A 24,873-nucleotide genomic window follows, 5' to 3' on the forward strand; every position below is an offset into this window, starting at 1 on the left:
AACTGGTTCTTTTACATCCATAGATAAGAAGTTCCTGATATGAAGAATTGTTCACATTGTCCGCTTCTCCAGATGATGTAGCACAAACGCAGTACTTTTCTTGGCTTCCTCTAAAAAGTGGGAAAGTTTCCCTTGCACCTACGCAGAACAGGAGAGTTAAAATTGTGTGAAGCACAAATGCATGAAGCAGCCCTGGGGAGAAGTATGTGTGCAGTGGGGCAGAGTCTTCTAGCCATAACCCAACCTTCCCATGTAATTATTATTGTTATTATTATTTATTTATTTATTTATTTATTTATTTATTTATTTATTTGTACCCCGCCCATCTGGCTGGGTTTCCTCAGCCACTCTGGGCGGCTTCCAACAAAGATGAAAAATACACTAAGATGTCTTCTGAATGTCAGGTAGTTGTTAAGGACTACAATCCCCAGGCTCAGCCTTGGATCACCCAAGCCTGTACAAACAAAGGGTGGGCCATGTGACTCGAGGGGCTCTGGTCCCTGACCTCATTCGTGGCACAGACAGAGCTGACCAACACCAGTTATCCTCTGACATTTGCAGCTCTCTGAATTTTGCAATGCAGCTTTCCAGTCAAGTAGCATGCACAAAATGCATATATTAGGGTAAAGTATGTGTGTATTAGTAAAAGTAACATACACAAACACATTATACGTTAGGGGAAATTGCTTTTGAAAAATGTGAATATTCAGATAAAATTGTCCTGAAATGCTAAAGAATTTCCATGAGGATTTTTTTTGGGGGGGAGAGGGAGAAATAAATTGTAAGCTATTGGTGGAAATATGGAAAAGCAAATTTAAAACTGGGGGAAAATAGAAATTGGGAGAACTGAAATCAATATATTTGATTTGCCTGTATGAACAATGCCAGAGACACAGCACTTAACTAGAGGTTAACATAGTGCCTGGAGCAGAAAACCTGAGCATTTCTTACCTCTTGTTTAAAGCCTTCATCGGTTATATCTTTCAGGTTGGTGACAACATTGAAATAGGCACCAAACACACCCGTTTCTAAAGCTTTAGCTGCCACCTGTAGACAAAGAACACAGAGGAGGCCTGTGACTTCAATCACCATCAGTAAAAGATTCAGGTCACTATGAACCACTGAAAACCACCCAAACCAGCAACTGGTAAGAGCATTCTGGAACTCATGCAGAAGTACTTAAAAGGCTAGGCTTCTATTATGCTCTGCGCTACCCAAGTCCATGATTGCAGGTATTTATGTACTGTATTAACATTTATATACAACCCTTTTGTAAGGGTGGTTCACAAGATAAAAATAGTAATTTATCCATTTTATGGTTTGCTGAGACATTGCTACTTTCATCTGTAGCCTGAAGATGCTATCTCCTTGTAGCACATTTCAGTCCAAGGACTCATTTTTAGGTCTACAAAAAATCTGCACACACAGTATAACTGACAATATAATATATATATTTGAAATTTGTTTGTTCTCTTTACGTTTGGACACCTCTTAAAGATATTGTAACCAAATTTTGCATGATGGCTTCTTAAATCAATGAGCAGATTTTCATCTTTGTTTGGAAAAATGGGATGCCATTTTGAATCAAGATGGTGGACTGAACCTTTCAAAACTGCAGTTTTAAACCACTAATTTCAAAACAGCAGTGATAAACTGTAATTATCTGCCATGTCTAAGGCACCTTTTAGCATACAAAATGCTTTGCAATTCTTATATAATCAACAGTTATTTCTTTAGAAAATTTGTAATCAGTGTATCATATTTATTTATTTAAAAGCTTAAACTGCCCTTCATTGACAGAATCCCAGGCAGGTTTTAACAAATAAAATTAAAACCTGACTAAATATAAATTTTAGACTAAATATAATTAAAATTATTTTTTTAAAAAAACAGAACAGAGACATTATTTGATTATTTTATTCATTCATTCATTTATTCCCCACTTTTTCTCCTCAAAGGGACTCAAGGCGGCTTACAGATAAAATAAGAACGGTTTAAAAATGGGGGGGGGTTAAAAAACAACTAAGGAGTAATAGAATGAAAACTACTCACATATATCTAAAAGATCTATTAAAAAGATAAAACAGGTACACAGCCCTTTTAAAGGAATGCTTCTCATCCACCAAATACTTACTATACCTGTATATCTGATTTGCAGGCGATATTTCCTTGCTGAGCCATTTCTTTTAAAAGGGGCCACAAAGAATGAACTTTTTCTGCCAGTGAAAAGGGAACACCAACCGCACTTTTCAGGCCCAGCTGCATGGCTGCTGTCCGCCTGCAAGAGAATAAATAGACAAAAGTACAGTGGTGCCTCGCAAGATGAAAAGAATCCGTTCTGTGATTCTCTTCGTCTAGCGTTTTTTTTCGTCTTGCGAAGCAAGCCCATTGAAGGATTAGTGGATTAGCGCTATTAGTGCTATTAGCGGCTTTTAGCGGCTTTTAGCTGCTTTTAGTGGCTTATCTGCTGATCGAATCAGCTGATAAGCGGCTTAGCGGCTTAGAAAAAGGGGGGGATAGGGGAAAAACCCCGCAGGAACTCGCAAGACATTTTCGTCTTGCGAAGCAAGCCCATAGGAAATTCGTTTTGCGAAGCACCTCCAAAACGGAAAACTCTTTCGTCTAGCGAGTTTTCCGTCTTGCGAGGCATTCGTCTTGCGGGGCACCACTGTAGGTATATACCAAATATATTTCTAGTAAATTCAACTGGAAATCACAAACAAGGAAATGATACCTAAAAGACACATTGCAGAGGGGAACAGTGGCTGTCTTCCAACACCTTAAAAATTAACCGACACATTTGGACAAGCCTTTTGGTGACAGTTGCTCAGAAGGCAATGGACTCTGGGCCCCCTAAGCTAATGCCACCCTAAACTAAGGCCCCACAAGGTTAGCATGGAAGGCTCTCTGATCCATGAGCAGAAAGGAGGGGAGAGAGGAGGTTAACATTTCAATAACAATAATGATTTTGTCATTTGTACCCCACCATCTGGCCGGCTTTCTCCTTTTTCCTGCAGCCACCATTGTGTGTCACCTCGCAAACTGTTCCAGAGGTTCCCCCAAATCCTCTGGTGAGAGAGGGGTGCAGGCTGTGTGCACAGGGAACAGAGAATCAGTGAAAACTGCCTGATCTCATTCAAGTAATATTTAATCAAAAATGAGCTGCCATGAGTCCATTTAGCTGCATCCACATTCCACCCTCTCTTTCAATAACTGCAAGACCTTGCAGGAATCTCTTCATAGCATTTAGGCCAACATGTCCATATATCACACGCTTTAAGTGATATATAGACTTTATTGATTGTCCATTGGTTTCTGAGCATGACTAACAGTGGCTATATCACTCTGAACAGGTGTAGAAGCCATTGCTTATTCCAGGTATCTGTAAATGTATGAGAGGAGCTAAGGGAAATTCAGCAACCAGGTACATACAAAAGATTATTTAGTAGCCATAATTGTTAAACAGATGGAAAGTGAGATATTGATACATACCTTTCTTTCTCCTCAGGTGTGTTCTTAGGGAGCTTCATAGCAGCCTAAGGTGAAGGGAGAAAAATATATTTAGTTAACTGTGTCCAGTAGTTATTCAGGCTATAAGAACTGCTTCCCATTATCTTCCACTTTGCCCATCGTAGAACCACCTGTTTACAGAACAAGGCCCAAGCTGCACCCAGACAGACAAGGCTGCTCTTTTCTTTTTTAATTTATTTAATCATTTTTTTCAATACAAACAACAGCCACAAAACACACATACAACAAAAACCACAATAACACTAATAACACAATTTAACATTTCAGATTTGAGTACTGATATACCTATGACTACACCTTTTAAACAATATTTCCCCAACTCTCCTCCCCCTACTTCCCACCAATGTCTGCCTTACCGCTTAAATATTCCTTCCAGATTTCTTCATATTTATCCATTCTTAATTTGCGTTGACATGCAGTTCGTTCGTATGTCGCTAGTCTGTCCATATTATCAATCCATGTGCTCAATGGAATCTTTTTGCGGCTCTTCCAATTCATCAAAACAAGTTTTTTTGCTTCTAGTATGGCGCGATACATCCATATTTTTTTTACCCCTTGTAATCTCCCACGTTTCCGGTATATAATTTAGAATTCAATTCAATTCCTCTAAATAACAATTTCTTTTTATTACTCTTGCTATATATATCTTCACCTCGCACCAAAATGATCGTATCATCGGGCAGTTAATCATCATATGTACTAGGTTCGCATTTGTACTCCCACATCTCCAGCAGTTGTCTGCATTTGTTATTTTCTTCTGGTAAAGACCACGTTGCTCTTTGCGGCAGCTCATTTCCATCCCTCCCTGTCCCGGAATTTACCTCTCTACATTTGTCATTCCAATCACCATTCCAGGTGACTGAAATGAAATCACATCACCAATAATAATTAAAATTTGTTCCCGATCCTCAAACTATTACCTTTCCTGTTCAATGCAGAGAGGGAGAGATGTGTTGCGGAATATAACAAGGGGGTAAAGAATGCAGGAGGAATTCCGCTGCCAAAAAGAGGAGTTTGGATTTGGGTTTGATATCCCGCTTTATCACTACCCTAAGGAGTCTCAAAGCGGCTAACAATCTCTTTTTCCCTTCCTGCCCCACAACAAACACTCTGTGAGGTGAGTGGGGCTGAGAGACTTCAGAGAAGTGTGACTGACCCAAGGTCACCCAGCAGCTGCATGAGGAGGAGCGGGGAAGCGAACCCGGTTCACCAGATTACGAGTCCACCGCTCTTACCCACTACACCACACTGGCTCTCACTCACCATGTAGCTGCTGAAAGCCAGAGAGTCTGTGTCCACCAGGACTAGCAGCTCCTTCATGGCCTGATGGAATGGAGGAATCAGCCGCCTCATGACTGGGTCCAGATCCTCAAACTGACGCTTCCCGTAGGTCATCAGCCCCACCATGCAGCCCAGCGCTGCCCCCTAGAAGTAAAATAAATGAAACAATTAAGAACAGATTTACACCCTTAATAAGTACAATGAACGGGTTTGTATAAGCCAGGAGAAGTGGGACCTTTGCCAAATGCAACTTACTTCTCAGTAAACATATATTGATTGTTTGCTTATTATTGCATTTATGTGGCTCTCCCCTTCCCCATTTCATCCTCACAACAACCCTCTGAGATGGCTTCTCAGCCTTTTGGCTATGGTTACATGTGACTGGCCCAGCGTCCCCTACTGAGCTCCATGGTTGGGTGGGGGATTTGAAGCCTGGTCTCCCAGATCCTAGTCCCGCACTGTAACCACTCCAACCCACTGGATCTTGGAGATCAGCATCTGAGTGTGGTATGGGGAGAATAAAAAACGCCATTTTAAACTCTGCATCTAGCTGATTCCTGAAAAGCAATGCTTTAGCAGTATTAAAGGGTCCTGATATGGAAACAATCAAATACAACAAGTGCTCCCTTCTTCCACATCTCCTGTTCACCTCTCGCATAATGTGCTTGATGCAGGGCAAACGAGAAACTGGCAGGGAAGAGGTGCTTCCCACAGTAAGCTTTGATTCGTCACTAAAGGTTTCTGAATGAGCTGCGCTTTTGTGTAAATAAGGAACTGGAAACAGTAACCAATTTCAGCTTCATGGACTTTTTGTAAAGTATAATTGTTTAATAGTACATTGAAATGGAAAATACCTCTGTATGTGTACTGCTAACTGCATATCATGTAAACTTCCACTGTAGTTAAACAAAGGAGTTGCAGAGAGCCTAAAGGGTTGATAACTAACTTAGAATGTATTCAGCAACTCTGTGACAAGGTGTTTAACTTTAGATCACATGATAAGTATTCAGCTGCAAATCTCCATTTTGTGGGAGTTTGATCTTTGTTCTCAAGCACCAGAGAAGAAAGGACATGTGCTAATGGTCTCTCTCTCTCAGAGGCTGTAATGAAAGCTGTGGGAGAGTCAGAGCTTTGTGTTCTGCTCTGTTTGAAGTAATTTCATATTTCTAAGAGGCTGTACCTGTGCTTAGACAAGCACATGATTCTATGCAACTATTTGGATGTAACATTATTATTATTATTATTATTATTATTATTATTATTATTATTAATAATAATAATAATAATACCCCGTCCATCTGGCTGGGTTTCCCCTGCCACTCTGGGGAACATTATTATTTGGAGTGTCTGTTTTGGAACAAATTCTGTAAGTTAAGCTTTGGAACCATATTTTTGGACTGCACAATTTTTATTTCAATAAGAGTCCATTTTAATTCATCTTACTGTTTCCATATGTGCAATATTAATAAACACATTGATTTTTCCAGTCCTCCCAACCCAGAGGCTAAGAGAAACTTTAATGGGAATAGGGCAAGAAGAAATGGCACTGTCCAATGACGCCCTGATTTAGGTGATATCAATACTCTCAATGCAGATTACACTCTACTTTTGACTAAATTCAAGTCTCCGATCTGGACTTGGAAGCCAGCCCTGTCCGATTTATGTGCAAGGTGCACAAGCAATCTATATAACATAATAAAAACAAGTGGCTCATGTACCAAAGAAGACATTGCTGCTGCTACGGATCCTCCTCCAGGAGCAGCTGACCTGGCACCAACTTTCTGCACAAAAGTGTGAAGAGGCAAGGATATCAGGCAGCCGCTCTCTTTGCCATTCTGCACCATATCCCTTCGGAAGACAAGAAGGACATAGGAAAAACACATTCACGTACATCAAGAGGACAGAATGAACTAAAGTCAAGGAAGGAGAAGGCATCTCTCTGCCATGTGTAGGATGGTAACTCTTTTGCAAAGATTCAAAGTAGCACTTACAATATTAGCAGAATACAGCCTTTCGCTAGCATTGTCCCTGGTGAACCAAGGGCAGGAAGGATTGTTTTGTCTCTTTCTAGGAATTGGTCTTGAATTCTCTAAGCAAAACTCACTCCCTTGAAAATTTGATGGCACATGAAACTGTTTAATTACATCTCAAGCAGGTGGGGCAAACAACCGTCAAATCTGACTCAAAACCTCACAAACCTTCCCCAGATTAGGGCTGGGCATTCCTGTGACCCTCAAACTGCCAGTGAGCATCTCTGGAAGCAAAGAGCAACACACAGGTACCAGAATTTTACCTGACACAAATAAGGAAATGTAGGGAAGCCAGTGGCCCATTGCTTCCTCCCTTTCAAGCTAGCACATGGGTCACCCCAACCCCAGACTCACTTGCCCACAGCTTCCCAGCACTTCCCATGGTCCTGTTTGCAATGGAAACGGATGTAAGACAAGCTAGTGGACTTCCAGGAGCATCCTGTGGTGTGGGCCTGCACCCAACCCAGCCAAGCCTGCCAAATGTACAGTGCCCAGCAAACAAACAAAAAATGGAAGGAGGACAATGAAAACATCCGTACTCAATGATGCGCTCCTTGGGATTGAAAGGAGACAAAGAGTCCAGCCCCAGTCGGTTGATTACCTGAGAATGGAAAATGAATAGAGATTCACTGCACTAAACATAAACTGAAATAATCTGGGGAATACAAAATTGTTGGGGAGGTATTTCAGATCTTCAAGAAAACAGGGCAGTTCACCACACATCCCACAAACTGTCTCTCCATTTTGAGAGTGTGTGTGATCTATTTATTTTGTACAAGTGTTTGTACCTCCTTTTAAAAAGCGTAACAACATACCGCACCATGAATCTAAACAGAACTTTCAAGCTGTTCCACTTCTCAGGCATATCCTTGCCCCCACCCCCTTTTTTTATTTATTTAGATGTCCATCTTTTCCAATCCCAAGAGTCTGAGTGTCTATCAAAATTCAAAATGTGCTTCCTGCAGAACAGATGAAATCATTCTCAGATCTGTTCAGAACCCCCCATTCTTTCTTTTACTTCAAAAACTATTTATTTGTTCGTTTGAGTCTGCCCTTCAACTCAAAGGCTTCTAGATTCACACCACATTTCAATAAAAATAACAACTACATTAAAATATACCAGACATATAGTTATGGGGTTTTTTTCCCAGGGGGAGGGTGAAGCCCCCTTCTAATTCTTGGAAGTGCCAGGCTAGCTTCCTGGTGAGATGATAGCTTGAGTGATGGGCCATTAAGGGGAAGGAAGGAAGGAAGGAGGCAGCTGGAGCTACATGCAGAACTTCGCCAGCCCACTTGACTGCTGCCATCTCCTGGTCCCTCGCAGCAGTGGCTTGCTGGCCAGAGCCTCAGTCCACCTGCAGTGTCTCACCCCTCCCCTGGGCAGTGAGGCTCTGCAAGGACTATTCCTCAAGGAGAAGTCCTTGTGGAATCTTGCTTCCCCCACCCCCATACCAAAGCAAGGGCACAGAAAAAGAACAGCAGGGGCCCAGCAGGTGGTGGTGTTTTGCCTCAGGGGCCAAAATGTCTCGGGGCAGCCCTGGTCACAGTTTAGGCATGGAAAAGACTGGTGCCAACTCATGGTTTATCACATGCAGTGCTGCTTCCATTCTACTGCAGCTTGTAATGTGTCTCATTATCCCCTATGGCAGAATTTTACATAATTCATTATGTTACTATTACATTATTCCACAACATTTATTTCAATGCAAAGGAAATTTAATGCAAATGGAGAAGTAGTCAATTATGTGTAATCTGCAGACTGTCAACAACAGCAACAGCTACTACTAATCATATTCTCTGAATGGATTTCTGTTCTTCACTCAGGGTGAATAAGCAAAACCAGGGAATTTCTGCTCCCGTTGCCGTCAGAATTCTCTACATCCCTCCCACATGTCAACCATTCTCACTATATAGTAAGGCAAAAAACACAGCAAGCCAGTTGGAAAACAGAGTGAAAGTATGTGTGGAAAAGGAGAATCCTGTTACAGTGGTACCTTGGGTTAAGAACTTAATTCGTTCCGGAGGTCCGTTCTTAACCTGAAACTGTTTTAACCTGAAGCACCACTTTAGCTAATGGGGCCTCCTGCTGCCGCTACGCCGCCGGAGCACAATTTCTGTTCTTATCCTGAAGCAAAGTTCTTAACCCGAGGTACTATTTCTGGGTTAGCGGAGTCTGTAACCTGAAGCGTATGTAACCCGAGGTACCACTGTACAGTAATACATTTCATAGGATACTCAAGTAGGTTACCAGTCTGATTTTATGCTCCTCCTCAAGGATGAATAGATTTTCTTTGTTAATATAATATTCTGCTGCATCCAGCATGGCCTTTTTGGGGACCAGACCCACCAGCTGAGATCCCACCACTGGCAGATTGAGATCCTAGAAACAAGAACAGGGATTTGACAGCAGTCCAGCACAACCCCAGGGATCCAGACACACGCTCAAGGCAACAAGTTTCTGGCAGAGATGCAACATGAACCCCGGTCTCTTCAAATGACGCTTAAGTTTCTACCACCACAAGTTCCCACTACTGCATAGACTAGAAAATAATCCAAATAACCCAAAACTCTCAATACAGAAATGTTCTCAAATAACACTCAGAGAAGAAGGTATACCCAATGCAATCTCAGCCTGCAAGCGATGCTTTTCCAGTTCGCCCACTGTGTTTGGGGCACCGGGAAGGGAGGGTAACCCCCATGCAGGTGAAAAGGGGAGACGTCCCTTTCTTCTGGTGCCATATTGGGGAATATTTGGCTTACATATGCAATTGAGCAGCAGTCCCTTCCCTCTCTTCCCCTGCTGTTCTGCAGCGTTTGCAGCAGAGGGCAGGAAGTGAGCTAAAGAGCCAGACAGCCCCCAGATCCCCTGCTCTTAGCCCAGCTGCCAATGCCTACACAAACTGGTAGCTCTCTCTCTCTCTTTGTGTGCTGCAATCAGTTCTTCTGTAACCAGAGAGCAGCTCCATAAAAGTGAGCCAAAGGCACAGCCGCAAGAGCTTTGGGCTGCAACTCCCAACACATTTCACCCTAAAGGTCTTAGCTCAGGTCATCTCTGGGATGCTCTGGCGCAACCTCCTTGTCCAGCTCACCTGGGCATCCTTGCAGACCTCCTCATAGACGGTGTGCAGCGGCGTGGTCTCAAAGTCCAGCAAATTTGCAGAAACCTGAGCAATATTCTCCTCGTCCAAGTACCAGCCCATGCCTTGCACCTGCTTCAATCGCCCAGGCTACAAAGGACAAACAGGAGCAAGAATTTCAACCATCTACAGAATAAGATGGGAAGCTGGCAAACAGGAGCCAAGCACTTCCTGTCTTCTTAACCCCAGCAGCCAAAAGCTAACGTTCCTATCATATTCCTACCAGATTTTAAAGTTCCTACCCCATTCCCAAAATATTTCTGTTTTGAGACTCTTCATACATTCGCTTCATCACATATCCAAATGACAACAAGGAACCCTGTGGCACTTTAAAGATTATTATAGCATGAGGGCTGATGGACTGGAGTCTGCCTCATCAGCTACCCTTAAGGAAGCAGAGGAAAGAGCTGTAAATTGTAGGGGCCAAAAGACCACAGCAAAAATCTAATCACTCTTAGGAGAGTTCACTCCTTTGGTTCCATCTTCCCAGCCTAGGACTTTTGTCTTTGCCCAGGAGACCCTGAAAAGAAGATTCAAAACCCTCAGGCTTCTAGTCAGACCTCGATTCCTGGCAGCTCTGGCGCAAGCTGCCAGTTTCAGTGAGCAATGAGTGAACTCATATGTTCCCCTTCCATCATCTGTGGCCTGCATAGCCTACTCTATGCATGTAGTGTGATAAAAATGAAGAGTAATACAGGGTTAGCGATTACGGGAGGAAATTGGGGAGATCTCTCCTTTCCTTGCCCTTTTCTGAATTGTGGGAGGATTCCAGTGGGAGGAGGGAATCTGCAAGCCAATTCTTCCCTGGACACAGGAATACCTGGTCCTTTCCACGTCCTTGCTCCCGAATGTTCAGTGCTATCCGGTGTGCCAGCTCCTTTGTGCACAGCAAATTGATGTTGTAGGCTATGAGGAATGTCCGTGCGCCTGTTGCTGTGGCTCCCCATCTTGGAACAAAGGTTGCAGAGCCAAAATCAGGAGCCCATTCTGGGTTTTTTAGCTAAAAAAACAAAACAAAGAAAAAGAGGGGGTTGTAATATTCCAGTAATAATAACAATTTCACTGTTAGATAGACCCAGTTGTGTAAGAGCCAGACAGTGGGCTTGCTGGGCAGTGTCACACTCCAGAGATATTTGTTGCCTTGAGAACTGTGATGTGTGGTGATGAATGCAAATGATTATTGTATTTACTGCCTGCTCTTGGTTTGTCAGTGGGCCCTATCATGGACTAAGCATGCGCAGGAGAGCATAGGCTCCGTGGTGAGGACTGTGAAAGGGAAGGCAGCACAGTCCTCAGTCTAGTCAGAAAAATCATTTGGAACACTTTCACCTGGGGATTCCTGCACTGGAATTTATTCATGCAACTTTTTATCTTGAGATTAAATCAACACAATTTGGTATTTTCAGTAGCTCTTTAAAATACAGTGGTACCTCGGGTTAAGAACTTAATTCATTCTGGAGGTCTGTTCTTAACCTGAAACTGTTCTTAACCTGAGGTACCACTTTAGCTAATGGGGCCTCCCGCCACCGCTGCGCGATTTCTGTTCTCATTCTGAAGCAAAGTTCTTAACCCGAGGTACTATTTCTGGGTTAGCAGAGTCTGTAACCTGAAGCGTCTGCAACCTGAAGCATCTGTAACCCGAGGTACCACTGTAGAAACTTATATTTTGAGCTAATGTGCTCAAAGAAATTTGCTCGAGTGGCCATGTGTATTTTGAATGTTCTTCTCATTTGTATTAAAAGGAATCTGTAAGTCAAATCTGATGCAAATGCCATGGATAAATACACCTAACAATGAAGCTGGATTGCAGAATCCACATGGACCATTGCAGGAATGAGAGGGCGTCTCCACCCTGTGCACACACAAGTATTGGGAGAGACTTGCTCACACTTTAGCAACTAGTACAACAGTAAGCAGGAGCTTGAAGCAGCAGCTGTGGTAGTTCCATTATGCCAGCTGTGCTGTAACCATAAACCAGCTCCACCCAATAAAATCTGAGCATCCCTTCTTAAAATGCCTCCATTGCTACCCAGACTAGGGCACTGACCGCTGATCTAAGGGCTGGCAGTACAGCTGCTGTTGTTGCAAGCAACACGTAGTCTTACTTTCTCAGGGAGGGCTTCATATTCTCCTGCTCGGATGGCTGGCAAGGATATTCTGCTCTCCTTCAGAGCTGCTTTGCCATAGAGATACACTGCAAGAGAGGGGCAGATTTACTGAGAAAGCACATGGATCCAGTCAGGGAGTTGCCAGGCTGCAACCTAAAGAAGCTGGTTTTGCAGGACTCAAGAGTCAGAGGAGAGGAGGGAGCAGGAGGCCTGGTTCCAGGTTTGAGGAGGCCCTGGGGAAAGGAGACTGCAGGGGACTCCCTTCCATGGACAGCCCCACCTCTTGAACTCTGTGGTGCAACCAGCTTGCTGCCTGTTAAGTTGTGGGTGAACACATCAGACGACACAGCGATTCTCCAAACAGCTCTTGTTTATTCACAGGTCAGAACAGAACTGAACTGAAGGGTTCAGCCAGCCTGCTTATATAGAGCTCCAGTACAACGTAACTGTACAACTTTCTGTAACTATCCAATCACTGAACGTCACTTTCGATCCCTTATTTGCATGTGTGGACCTGAGTGAAAGCTATCTACAGTATCCCCCTGCTGGCCTAGGGTGAGAACTTCAGTACATAACACTGCCCCATGGTGCTGGGACCAATCAGGGAATGCTGGGAAACTTGTGAGTTGTGTACTGCATCCCAGGGGTTAGCTGGGTCTTTGTGTGATTGCCGTTAGGGGTACACAAATAAGCCAGACATGCCTACTGAGAATGCTGGCTTGTGGTGTAATTCAAAAAACGCTTCATCCACACAAGCTACTCACAGCCAGATGGCCACTGGCCAGGAGCTGGCTTGCAACAGATTTATTTCAAGAAGCTTCCAGCCGCACAACGGTGCATGGGACTCACTGCTTTCCAGAGCACCTCACACCACTCAGCAAATGCAGGAGGTTATTGTGTGGCGGCGGCAGCTTGGATCACATCTCCTGCCCTTCCCTGCCCCTGGCCTCCGGGAAACAGAGTGCCTAACTGCACAGGAAACCTTTATTAGACATTACAAATATAGGCCATCATAAAACAGTCATGGGGACGCGGGTGGCGCTGTGGGTGAAACCTCAGTGCCTAGGACTTGCCGATCGCATGGCCGGCGGTTCGAATCCCCGTGGCGGGGTGAGCTCCCGTCTTTCGGTCCCAGCTTCTGCCCACCTAGCAGTTCGAAAGCACCCCTAAGTGCAAGTAGATAAATAGGTACCGCTTTATAGCGGGAAGGTAAACGGCGTTTCCGTGTGCTGCGCTGGTGCTGGCTCGCCAGAGCAGCTTCGCCACACTGGCCACGTGACCCAGAAGTGTCTCCGGACAGCGCTGGCCCCCGACCTCTTAAGTGAGATGGGCGCACAACCCTAGAGTCGGACACGACTGGCCCGTACAGGCAGGGGTACCTTTACCTTTACCTTTAAAACAGTCATATATAAAATTTTAAAATATATACAAATAAGCAGCCATGTAAAAATATGTAATAACAAGGATTTTCATTGCAGTTTCTTCCCGCTAAATAGTGCCATTCACCACTAAGAGATACTACCATTAATGAACACTCCCCACATTAAAAGGGGGCACCCTTTGCATGATCGCACGCAGACCCTGGACACTATGCGGCAACATTAGCACAGGCTTGGCTTCGCCTTCCCCCAGGTGGGATACCTGGAGGTCTCCACCTACCTCAGTCAGTTGCCCAATCCTGCCTGGGGAGGCGTTGCCAGATAGGGTGAGGGACTACCTGCCCACACAATAGAGGGAGGATCTTACCTGGGAATCATCAGTTGGCTCCAGAACTTCTCCCACCCTCCCAACCCTCAGTTAAAACTTCTTTTGCAGGTTAACCTTTTCTCCACAGGTACACGGGTGCTGCTACGTCAGGGTCGCTGTTGAAGGGCTGGAAAGGAATTCCCCTGCATTGGCAGGTTTGCCTTTCCCTTAGCAAAACGTCACAACTTTGGTGGTATCAGGCCTTGGGCGGAATCCTTTAGTCTGTCTTCCCTGAATGGGGGGGTGCAGCAGTGACACATGCCCCCCCTCTTTGCGGAGGCGATACCAGGGTTCCCCGTTAAATAGGTTGTTTGAGGGGAGGCTTTGGCCGTACGCCTAGAGGTCGTCATTGCTCTCCCCTGCAACGGCAGATTAACGGGGGCAGGCTCTCTCTGCTTGAACATATGTTCTCCAGAGCCAGCCCATTCCCCCCCCACACACACACTGGATAACCCAGATGTTCCCCAGATCCCTGGCGGGGGACTGGGAGGGATAAACGCCCAATGCCTGAGCCAAGGTCTACCCACATCTGAAATATATTAAAGTTGTGGCCAATTTTAATCCTATAGCACGTTGTCTTGAGTCGTTATTCCACATGGGGGGCCGCCCAGGGTTTGCCTGTCCATGCAATAAAAACTTTATTTTTAAAGCCAGTGTGGTGTAGTGGTTAAGAGCGGTAGTCACGTAATCTGGGGAACCGGGTTCGCGTCTCCGCTCCTCCACATGCAGCTGCTGGGTGACCTTGGGCCAGTCACACTTCTTTGAAGTCTCTCAGCCCCACTCACCTCACAGAGTGTTTGTTGTGGGGGAGGAAGGGAAAGGAGATTGTTAGCCGCTTTGAGACTCCTGAAGGGGAGTGAAAGGCGGGATATCAAATCCAAACTCTTCTTCTTCTTCTTCTTTGCCGCCCTTGCAGTTACTTCCAGGGTAACGCCAGACAGATAGAATCTGATATTTCCATTGTGCCGTGATGTTAGACTACCCAGAAAAGGTGATAGCACAGGGAACCAACACACATATTGACACACATATTGCATAGGTTCATAACACACATTCCCTACCAATGGCACATATAGAGTCTGTGTGCATAGGCTCCCTGGGCAGATGTCCCCATGGAGACTGGGTCCAGTGGACACCATCCAACCTCCCCAGCACACTTTATCTGGAATGTCTGTGCACATCGTATGTGCCAAAACATCAAGGCAATGTAGGGTACAAACCTGCCCACAAGAAGAAGGGAGAACTAAATGAGGAGAGAGGTGGCTATTTTGTCTTCTGATGTTCATATAGGAACACACCACACAATACGGTCTGTGACCATAATAAAGTTCATTCATTCATTCACCACAAGCTGGGTTAATTGCAAATCAAACATTATTCTTCACAAGGACTGGGGGCCTCCAGAGTTGACCACCCTTCTTAATCAGCTCTCCAGGAGCTGACCACATGGGTCACAGCTGTTTACCTTAAAGGTGCCACATGCCAGATATTTAGTTGATAAGGCGTACATTACAGTGGCCAACAGAGATTTTTGAAGGAATTTCACTTGGTGGCCTGGAGTGACCAGGTGCTGTCTTCCAAACCCAACTCACCTGGCACATGCAGTTCACCTGCTAAACGCTTCCCAAACAGATTGGCACACTGGACACATTCTTCCATAGTAACATTCCTCACTGGGATGAAGGGGCAAACATCCAGGGCTCCCATCCGAGGATGTTCACCTAGGAGAGGAAGGCAGTCCTTCAGAAATCAGAAGGAAATCAGAAGGAAGGAAAACAGAAATTTTGGGAAAGAGAATATAAAATACAGAGAAACCTGGACTTTACAAGAAGCTGCATTTGAATACAAAGAGTCATCGAACCTAATGGAAAGAGTAACTGATTAAGTGGAATATATTTTAGGATAAAAAGTTACTCACCACAAATTCAAGCCTATGCCGCAAAACAATCCATTAGAAAGACATCACAGATATCTGTCCTATATACTAGTGTTTGGTACAGTATTTTAGTAACATCATCTTGTTACTAAAGAGGACAAAAGTTTAGTAAGTACACAGGTGTGACCCGGGGTCAGCTACATTGTTCCCATGCTTGCCATTTTCACATACACAAGCCCCAACCTTCAACAGGAAAAACGGGCGGTGCCCCAAGACCCTTCAGCAGGTGGTGTCATCTGAAAAAGGTTTGCTTCTTGGACCATGGTCTCCACTTCCTGGAGAAAGGACTTATCGTGGTGGTTGACAAGAACCTGATTGGGAGAGCTTTAAACTAAAACCTAAGGGAGACAACATTACAGAAGACAGAAGAACACCTGGTACTGGGGATAATAGCTTCACTGGTGCACAGGAAACTGAGGTGGTGCTACAGAAACCTGCTAAAGGACAGGAAAGTACTAGAAGGAAGCGGATGGAGGGAATGACTCATAGTTTTATCTGTATACTAATTCACAGAGTATGGGAAACAAGCAAGATGAATTGGAACTCTTAATACAGGATGGCAAATATGAACTAACAGGCGTTACTGAAACCTGATGGATGAGACTCATGACTGGAAGGTAGGAATTGAGGGGTATAACTTGCTCAAAAGGAATAGACCAAACAGGAAGGGAAGAGGAAGAACATTATATGTAAAGGATGTGTACACTTGTGAAGAAATCCATGACTTGGAGCATCAAAAGCAGTATATGGGTAAACATTGTAGGAGAGAGAAACAACAGTGACCTTCCTGTGAGTGTCTGTTATAGACCTCCAAGCCAGACTGAAGACTTGGATGATGCTTTCCTAGAGCAGATTACCAGACATTCAAAATGGAGAGATATGGTAGTCATGGGAGACTAAAACTACCCAAATATCTGTTGGAACTCAAACTCAGCCTAGAATGTAAGGTCCAACTAATTCCTCCATTGCCTCACTGACAATTTCATTTCCCAGAAGGTGGAAGAAGCAACAAGGGGGTCATCTATCTTGGACCTGGTCCTCACCAACAGGGAAGAACTGATTGACAAAGTGGGAGTACTCAGAAACGTGGGAATAAGTGATCGTGTCCTCTTTGGTTTCATGATACTGAGGCAAGGGAGATTGGATAGTCATCTGTCATGGATGCTTTAGCTGAGATTTTTGCATTGCAGGGGGTTGGACTAGATGAACATTGGGCTCCCTTCCAATTCTACAGTTCTATGATTCAGGAGGTGTATGGTAAATTGTAATGCAATTTAAAAAAAATCCTTCCAGTAGCACCTTAAAGACCAACTAAGTTAGTTCTTGGTATGAGCTTTCGTGTGCATGCACACTTCTTCAGATACACTGAAACAGAAGCTGCCAGACCCTTCTATATAGTGAGAAGGTGGGGAGGGGTGTTACTCAGAAGGGTGGTGGGAAGGGGAGATAGGCAGATAGCTGAGAGAGCCTCTTGACGACTCTTAACGACTGTAATAGGTCTTACAGGAAAAGGCAAGGGGTGGGAAGGTGAGAAATGGTTAAGTTATGTATAGTGAGATAAGATTCTTCTTAAAAAAATTCCTTCCAGTAGCACCTTAAAGACCAACTAAGTTAGTTCTTGGTATGAGCTTTCGTGTGCATGCACATCTGAAGAAGTGTGCATGCACACGAAAGCTCATACCAAGAACTAACTTAGTTGGTCTTTAAGGTGCTACTGGAAGGAATTTTTTTATTTTGACTATGGCAGACCAACACGGCTACCTATCTACTACAAGATTCTTCTTATCTGCCTATCTCCCCTTCCCACCACCCTTCTGAGTAACACCCCTACTGGAAGGATTTTTTTTATTTTGACTATGGCAGACCAACACGGCTACCTATCTACTACTGTAATGCAATTTGTGTATCAAAAGCAACCTAATGATGAGTTATTTGTATTGAGGCCTGTTGTGGACTTGTGTTACATTTTCGTCCTAAAGATTCCTATTTATGGGTTTCAGTGACAGGCTTTCAGGGACCTCTCCTCTTGAATCCACAGTTGGGTAAGTAAGACTGTTGTAAGGTTGTGTAACTTGGAATAAATTGGAAACGATTCTCAGGCTCAGAGGTGAATACTTATTGATTGATTGCATTTGTTTGCTGCATTTGTTTATTTGTTACTTACTCAAGGAGCTCAGGCTAACACACAGGAGAGTAATTGTGTTGTTGTTATGGACTGGCTGGGTGCAGAGGATTGGTGGGAGGCACCAGCCAGGGAACCCCCAGGGGAAGAAAGCTCAGAGCCAGGGACTTCCGGGTTAGCGCCATCGGCAATGGCGGAGTTCCTCTGACCGAGAGGAACCCGCTCCGTGGAAATCGGGTCTTGCCGCCGCGGCGAAGGCGGAGACCCTTTAAAAATCCCAGGCGGAGGAAGCCTGGGAACGTGGGATTCAGCTGACACCAGGAACGCCCCCCTCTACTCGCAGGGAAACCCTTTTTCGGGGATCCGAAGCGGGGTGAGTGGCGCGGTGTTTTGAATCAACCGCTACTTTTACGGAGTGAAACCGCACAGCCGTTGCCAGAGAGTGCTGACTTTTTCCTGTGGACAATCCGTTCTACCCGTGAGTAGAACGGAAAATTGGATTAAGAAACATTTTAATTTGGCACTGAAGCGGGGAGGCTCTAAACAGGAAGGCCGCCTCCCGTTTTTGTAAATAGATTGAAGCAAAAACTTTGCAAGCTAAAGTCTGGAAAGTCGTATATAAAGGTCTAAATTTCCTTCAGTTATTACCACCAAAACCCCTCTTGGAAGCAGGAGAAAAGGGGGGGAATTTTTGACTGTTTAGGCCTGCAGGAGAGAGAGTAAAGAAAGATAAATTTCCACCGTCTCAAACCTGGGAACGGGGTGTCAGAGACAGAAATTTATGGGGAAGTTCATCGACTGTGAATGGAACGTCTTTTGACAGATAGTTAAAAAAGAGAAACAAATTGATTTCAATGTTGCCTCTTGCATTCAAAAGAAACAAAATATTTGAAAAATGAAAGTAATTTTCTTTTGTTGGTCCTGCTTTCAAAAGATGGATACAAATAGAAATTGTCTCCTCTAGAGGGAGCTTGTTAATTTGTTGCTGGAGTCGAACTGGGGATTTCACAGCTGTAAGATTAGGATCGTGAGACCAGACTCTGACCTTGAATAAAAATGTGTTTAGAAGAAGTTTTGGTGCTTGATTTTTGCAAGACAAGCGCTTTGCTGGAGCAGATGCATGAGAAGATGGATTTGATGACTGTTGCAGTTAAAAACTTTGGACAAACGGCGAATACCCATATAGAAACCATTCAGGAACCAGCCCAGGATCCTGTTTTGACAGGGCAAGCGCAAGTGCAGGAGATAATGGAGGAGGTTGCTGTTTAACCTCAAGTAACACGAATGGAGAGACCCGAGGCCTTGCAGGAGTATAAGCCGCTGTTCTTGAAGTTTGAATCTGGAGTGGACCGGGGGGGGGTCTGGAGTTGTGAGGGCTCTTAATTTTGGAAGGACTTTGAAACATGCTTTTAAATACTTCCTGGATTACAGTGTTGACTGTGGGGAATGTGCCTGTGGGGAGTGGGCTGATCTGCTGAGGGGAGATGGAGATATTTTTGGATTGGAGTCCTCCCGAGACCTACCCCCCAATGAGAAAGGAAAGAAATTAAGAAAAAGATCAACAAAAGACAAAGTAAAGTGCAGGTATAAACAAGAAGAAGATCTGCAGAAGGGACATGGAAAAGACTTAAGAGCCTCGGACATAAGATCACCAGGTTGATGGACTAGATGGAATGGACAAGAAGGACTGACAAAACCCGAGACCAGGAAGAAGAGACGTTGGGTGAAGATTGGAAGAAAGTTTTTAAAAAAATTATTTTGAGAATTAGTGTAAAATTAACGAGTATTAGGGAAAATGTTGGAATGAAACTATTTGGCTTTACTAGAAATGATATAAGGAGTTATGTACAAATAAGTATTAAGTTTTAAGTTTTAAGGGTTTTTTTATGGTAAGATAAGGTTAAATAAATTAAGATAAATTGAATGACAGAATATAGTGAAAGATGGAAAGGATTTGTTGAGTTAATTAAAAGGTTAGATCGTTAAGATAAATTATATAACAAAAATTGAGAAAGATGGAAAGAATCTGCTGAAACAATTAATTAAATTAGAGTACAAAAAGGGAGGTGTGAGGTCGATGAAACAAGTAAATGAAAGATAAAGATATGGAACATTGGATGTGTGTTTTAATGTGGTGGTTTTTTTTTGCTGTATTGCTGTATTGTTGTATTGTTTTTTATGCTTTTCCTTTTATGTATTGTAATGGATGTTTTGTCAAATTTTTTGTTGTTTTCTTTTTTTCTTTTTTTGTAATTCTTAAACTTTTAATAAATATCATTAAAAAAGAAAAAAGAAAGCTCAGAGCCAGGGAGTGGGGTGATGACGCCTGGTCAGAGGGAGAAGAGGGAGCAGACTGGGAGGAGGTGGTCTGGAGGCAACAGGGTTTAGTGAGCAGGAAGAGGCTGTGGCAGAGAGCAGTCTAGATTCAGAGGCAGAAGAGGAGGCTGTAGAAGAACAACTAGTTCCCCTCCCCCCTGGTCTCCCAGTATGAAGAGGGCAGAACGAAGACAGACAAGGCAGAGAAGTCTCAGGCTCTTTGGGAAGGATGTGGTGGAGGTGGAGTCTTAGGGAGCTGTGGGAAGACAGGGCCCTTCAGCCCTTGCAACCGACTCATTGGAGCAAGATCTACTGGGGAGAATTATTGGGCTCACTGGGTTTGAGCTGTTCTGGTTTCATTGCACAGAGTTAACTTCCCTGACACTGGTGTTTTTATGCTGACCTACTATTGACTCTGGCTTCTGACAATTGTATCCTTACAGCAATTTCACAAGGTAGCTTATGCTGAAAGGAGAAAAGGACGAACTTGTCCAAGGCCACCTGGTTTTGCTGGCTGATCTTTCAACCTGGTTCCCTAGGCCCCACCTTAACTATCAGAATCCAGAGAGTTAGCATGTAGAAATGCCTAGCGCTGTGGGATCCCAAATTCCATTCCTTTATAGGTACACGTTGCCTCTCACAGGTTATTTCTAGTTTCTTCCGGATCTAGGACAAAACAAGCTGCTCAGAGTATGAGAAAGGCTGCAAAGTAGTTGAACAAGGCGTCATCAATTAAAATTTGTTTGGCTGTCTTACTCTCTATGATTAACACTTATATCACTCTGATTACCTTTATGTTTTGCCATGTCAATATGTTGAAAAGCTGTTCTGGCCGCATTGAGTGCACCTTCAATTATATCTTCAGGACTTCCTACGAAGGTGTAAACGGTCCGATTGGTGGAAGGGCCTGCATCCACATCCAGGAGCATGCAGCCCTCGGTCTGAGAGATGGCCTTGGCAATCTCATCTATCACCTGTGCAGAGCAGAGCCTGTTAGAGCGCATGGACCTCATGCTCATGGCTTCAGACTATTTAGGGAGCAAGCAAATCCACTGATCAAAGAGTGCAGTCCATGCGTGTGCATATTGTGCAAGTGGTCAAGTCAGGGTTGTCATCCGTAGACCTCAGTGTGGTTCACAACATAAAATTACAATATAAGAACCACAAAATACATAATGGCTGAAGCGCACACACACCCCTGCCAATGAGCTCAGGGAAAAGTAGCTCTGACATTTGTGCTCTATGGACTGGCTGCTGGTTGTGGGATCACAAGCAACTTAAAGCAGCTTTGCAGGAGCGTCTCCACCCCCATTGTTTAGCCCAGACACTAAGATCCAGCGCCGAGGGCCTTCTGGCGGTTCCCTCATTGCGAGAAGTAAGGTTACAGGGAACCAGGCAGAGGGCCTTCTCGGTAGTGGCGCCTGCCCTGTGGAACGCCCTCCCAGCAGATGTCAAATCAATAAACAACTATTTTGCTTTTAAAAGTCATCTGAAGGCAGCCCTCTTTCGGGAAGTTTTTAATGTTTGATGCTGTACTGTTTTTAATATTCAGTTGGAAGCCGCCCAGTGGCTGGGGAAACCCAGCCAGATGGGCGGGGTATAAATAATAAATTATTATTATTATTATTATTATTATTATTATTATTATTATTATTATTATTATTATTATTATTTGCAGGTCTTTCAGAATGGATTTTGCTTTTAAAGTGACAACTCTTTTAAGTGAATAAATGCTCATGTCACATTAAAAAAAATAAAGAGGAAACCCATTCCTAGTGATCCCTAACGTGGATTTTGCCTTTTCCTGCTTCATATTAAATTGATGTATTGTTCACATCAACATCAAATGAGATATCCATTACAATCCAAAGATCTCTTTGCTAGTTTTGCTTTGTGTGGGATCAGGTGCCTTATTTTCATTTGGCACATGCATACCTGCTTGGGAGAGCAGGGGGAGGGGGAGGGGCTGAATCCAGCTGTTTCCCTGTTTCCAAGTAGACCACCATGAGGCAGTGGGAATCCCATACCCCTTATCCTAGTTGACAGACACATCGGTGGGAGCAGGCCGAGAAAAGGAAATCAGGCTGGGCACCTATTGCTAGTGGGCTACCTTACTGGGGGGCTGGCACTCTCAAGGTATGGTGCTGCTGAATCAAAAAAAGTCCTGTAAGCTTAAGTGGGTCTGCCTGATATGAAGGTACCGGTATATTTAGTGGGTTTATTGGGTGTGTTAGTTAATTTTATATCACCTTTGTACTATTTTTGTACTATTTTATTTTATTAAATATTTTTATTAGGGGTTTCAACATAACAATTTATCAAAAATATATCATCCACATTTCCCTCCCCCCATTTCCCCCCTCTCCCCGCAAAAAAGAAAAACCCACCCTCCCACCACCACCCCAGACTTCCCTCAGCTCCTCTCTCTGGTTTCTCAGCACATATTATTCTCTGCATGTAATAAAATTGTATATTTTTGTACTATTTTATAACTGACCAGCAGCCTTGTACTTGGTATTGCATGGGAATTCTAAGAAACCAATAAAAAAATCCATGCAGTTTTGAAGTCAGTGCAGTTTTGAAAGGTTCAGTCCACTGTCTGGCATTCAGTATGGCGTCTGATTGTATCCAGTCCAACCCTTTCTACCCTACATAATAGAGGCAGGACAGGTTTTGTGTGCTATCTACGTTGGGTAGCAAGAGAAAACAACAGGTTAATGGTGGTGATGTTATGGAGAAGGTTGGAAGGACACAGTGAGAGAGGAGACATTTCCTTTTTTTCTTCCTTCTCTGTGCGATCATGTGTTTTTTCTGAATAAAGCAAAAGAGTTTCAGTGAAACAAAGCTGCTAAGAAGCTTCTCCACCACACACCCAGCCAAGAGCAGATGGGCTTATAATCTAGTAAAGTAACATGTAAAAGTAATATGCATTCACTTCATTTTTTTAAAATGCAGGTAAACTCTGAGAAGAAAGCTCCCTCCAAAAGCATTGCATTTGCATGTCAAATCATTAAGTTTACCCCAAACATTGTATTTTCAATTTTTACAACATTTACACTTAGAAGTATTTCCCCCTCCTCTCCCTTTTAATTTTATTTTTGCTGTTGGTTATATTAAACTTAGGTTTTATTAATAGAAGATTGAAGTTTTCTTCTGTATATTTAAGCTGATATGTGTGGGGTTAGAATTTCAGTACACCTGTAAAACTGTTTTCAAAATTAATTTCTCATGGACAGGTGATTCAAATATGCTTTGAACTCAGACTTGCAAAACTAATTTAGACAGGGGAAAAATAGATTTTGTGGTTTCACCAGTATTATATTGCCACCATATTGCCACACAAAGAACTGTCTTTATACAAAAACCAATTCTGAACTTACCTCTTTGTTGTTGCCTTCAGAAAAATTGGGGACACACTCCACTAATTTTGACATTGCTCTCTTTATGTTTTCTTTCTTAGAGTTGTGGGGAGTCCTGGATGATTCCCCCCTCTTCTGCTCTGGGTGACAAAATGGAACTATGGGATCAGGAAACTCTCTGGCTTAAAGCCAATGGCCTTCCTCTACCTCCGGGATTTCTCATTAACTATTCCAAACAGCCCTCCATGGCACTTTGGACTGTCCTCTCTGCTTCTGAAGCCTGTCTTCATCATTGGTCATCATCCCACAGCAGCACATTGTCCCTTAAAGTAAAATGCTACCTCGAAAACAGTCAAACTATTCTCACAAGAATTCACCCCACAGTTATAAAAACTGCATGAAATTTGCTGCTAATTTTGCTTTCATGCATCTAACAAGGTGGGCACTATTCTCTGAAACCTCATACCTGAATGAGTCTCCTTCCCTACCAGGGGCCACAATACTTGTATGATGTTGTTGTTTTTCTTTTACAGGCTAAGGGGTCTTCCAGGTGGAGCTTATCTAGATAATCACAATTGGGCAACAAGTTTATTTTAACAATGGAGTTTTTTTGTGTGCCCCCCCCAAAGTGAATCTGAATGAAAGTGGGGGAGGGAAATAAAAAGTTTAACACCCCAACCATCCTGATCCAGATTGGGGTTCAGGTGCAGGTATTGTAAAATGACAGTTCTTGGTTTTTAACAAACCACATGTGCAAATATGATCACACATTTAATATCACGTGTAGAATCTATAAATCTAGTTTGGAGACAAATAGATCTGCACAACTCCACAGCTATTGAAACAACTAGTGTTGCTAAACATCTTAAGATCTATGGATCAAAAGAAAATGTTTCACATTTCTTGCCCATGAAGCAAGCAGAGATGGAAAAGCTGGTGTGTGGTTGTGGGATATTGTGGAATATATATGTTCATAAGAAACGACATTCGCTGAGATGAAGTTGTCTAAGTTTATTTATAGCATCCGAAATATTTTTCATTATAATGGTTTGTGGTTTTGCTGTTCCATCCAGAAGCGATTGGAAGACTGTTAGAGAATATGCCCTTTCTCACAGCGAGTTCTAGAATTTCTGTAGGAAAGTAGACTTTGCTTACCTTGGGAATGCCATCAGCACAGAATGTTTTGGCAGGAAGTGGTTTAAAGGAACAAGCAAAATTGCAAGGAGCATACAAAGCCAAAGAACTCTTCATTGTAACTATAAACAGCTGAAACTGCAATTATCACAGAATCATAGAGTTGAGTTGGA

At 43.5% G+C, this 24,873-nt stretch overlaps 1 protein-coding gene across 2 annotated transcripts; it reads right to left on the reverse strand.

Annotated features, from left to right (window-relative positions):
• FTCD (formimidoyltransferase cyclodeaminase) lies at nucleotides 1-23,736 on the reverse strand. Of its 2 annotated transcripts, none has more exons than XM_081174670.1 (14): nucleotides 23,588-23,736; nucleotides 20,998-21,181; nucleotides 15,426-15,554; nucleotides 12,085-12,173; nucleotides 10,800-10,979; nucleotides 9,932-10,069; nucleotides 9,091-9,222; nucleotides 7,382-7,443; nucleotides 6,531-6,660; nucleotides 4,795-4,956; nucleotides 3,493-3,536; nucleotides 2,140-2,278; nucleotides 952-1,047; nucleotides 1-138 (listed from the first exon to the last, which is right to left on the reverse strand). In XM_081174670.1, exons 1-14 carry the CDS (start codon nucleotides 23,639-23,641, stop codon nucleotides 52-54), a joined length of 1,626 nt encoding a protein of 541 aa, XP_081030796.1. In that variant the 5' UTR covers nucleotides 23,642-23,736; the 3' UTR covers nucleotides 1-51. The 2 variants fall into 2 exon arrangements, with proteins under 2 accessions (XP_081030796.1, XP_081030795.1); XM_081174669.1 differs by having other exon boundaries at nucleotides 20,998-21,235; nucleotides 23,588-23,734.
• Between the last annotated feature and the right edge of the window lie 1,137 nt (nucleotides 23,737-24,873).

This window comes from Podarcis bocagei, assembly GCF_964188305.1.
Source record: "Podarcis bocagei genome assembly, chromosome: 1".
Taxonomy (NCBI): Eukaryota; Metazoa; Chordata; class Lepidosauria; order Squamata; family Lacertidae; genus Podarcis; species Podarcis bocagei.

Bases quoted from the DNA above. Each gene is read 5' to 3' on its own strand.
- FTCD (XM_081174669.1), bottom strand. From the start codon at position 23,641: ATGTCAAAATTAGTGGAGTGTGTCCCCAATTTTTCTGAAGGCAACAAC. The intron at 10,980-12,084 runs GTAAGACTACGT...TTGTTTTTTTAG, and splicing joins ATGAAGCCCTCCCTGAGAAA to CTAAAAAACCCAGAATGGGC. The intron at 139-951 runs GTAAGAAATGCT...TGTTCTGCGTAG, and splicing joins ATGAAGGCTTTAAACAAGAG to GTGCAAGGGAAACTTTCCCA.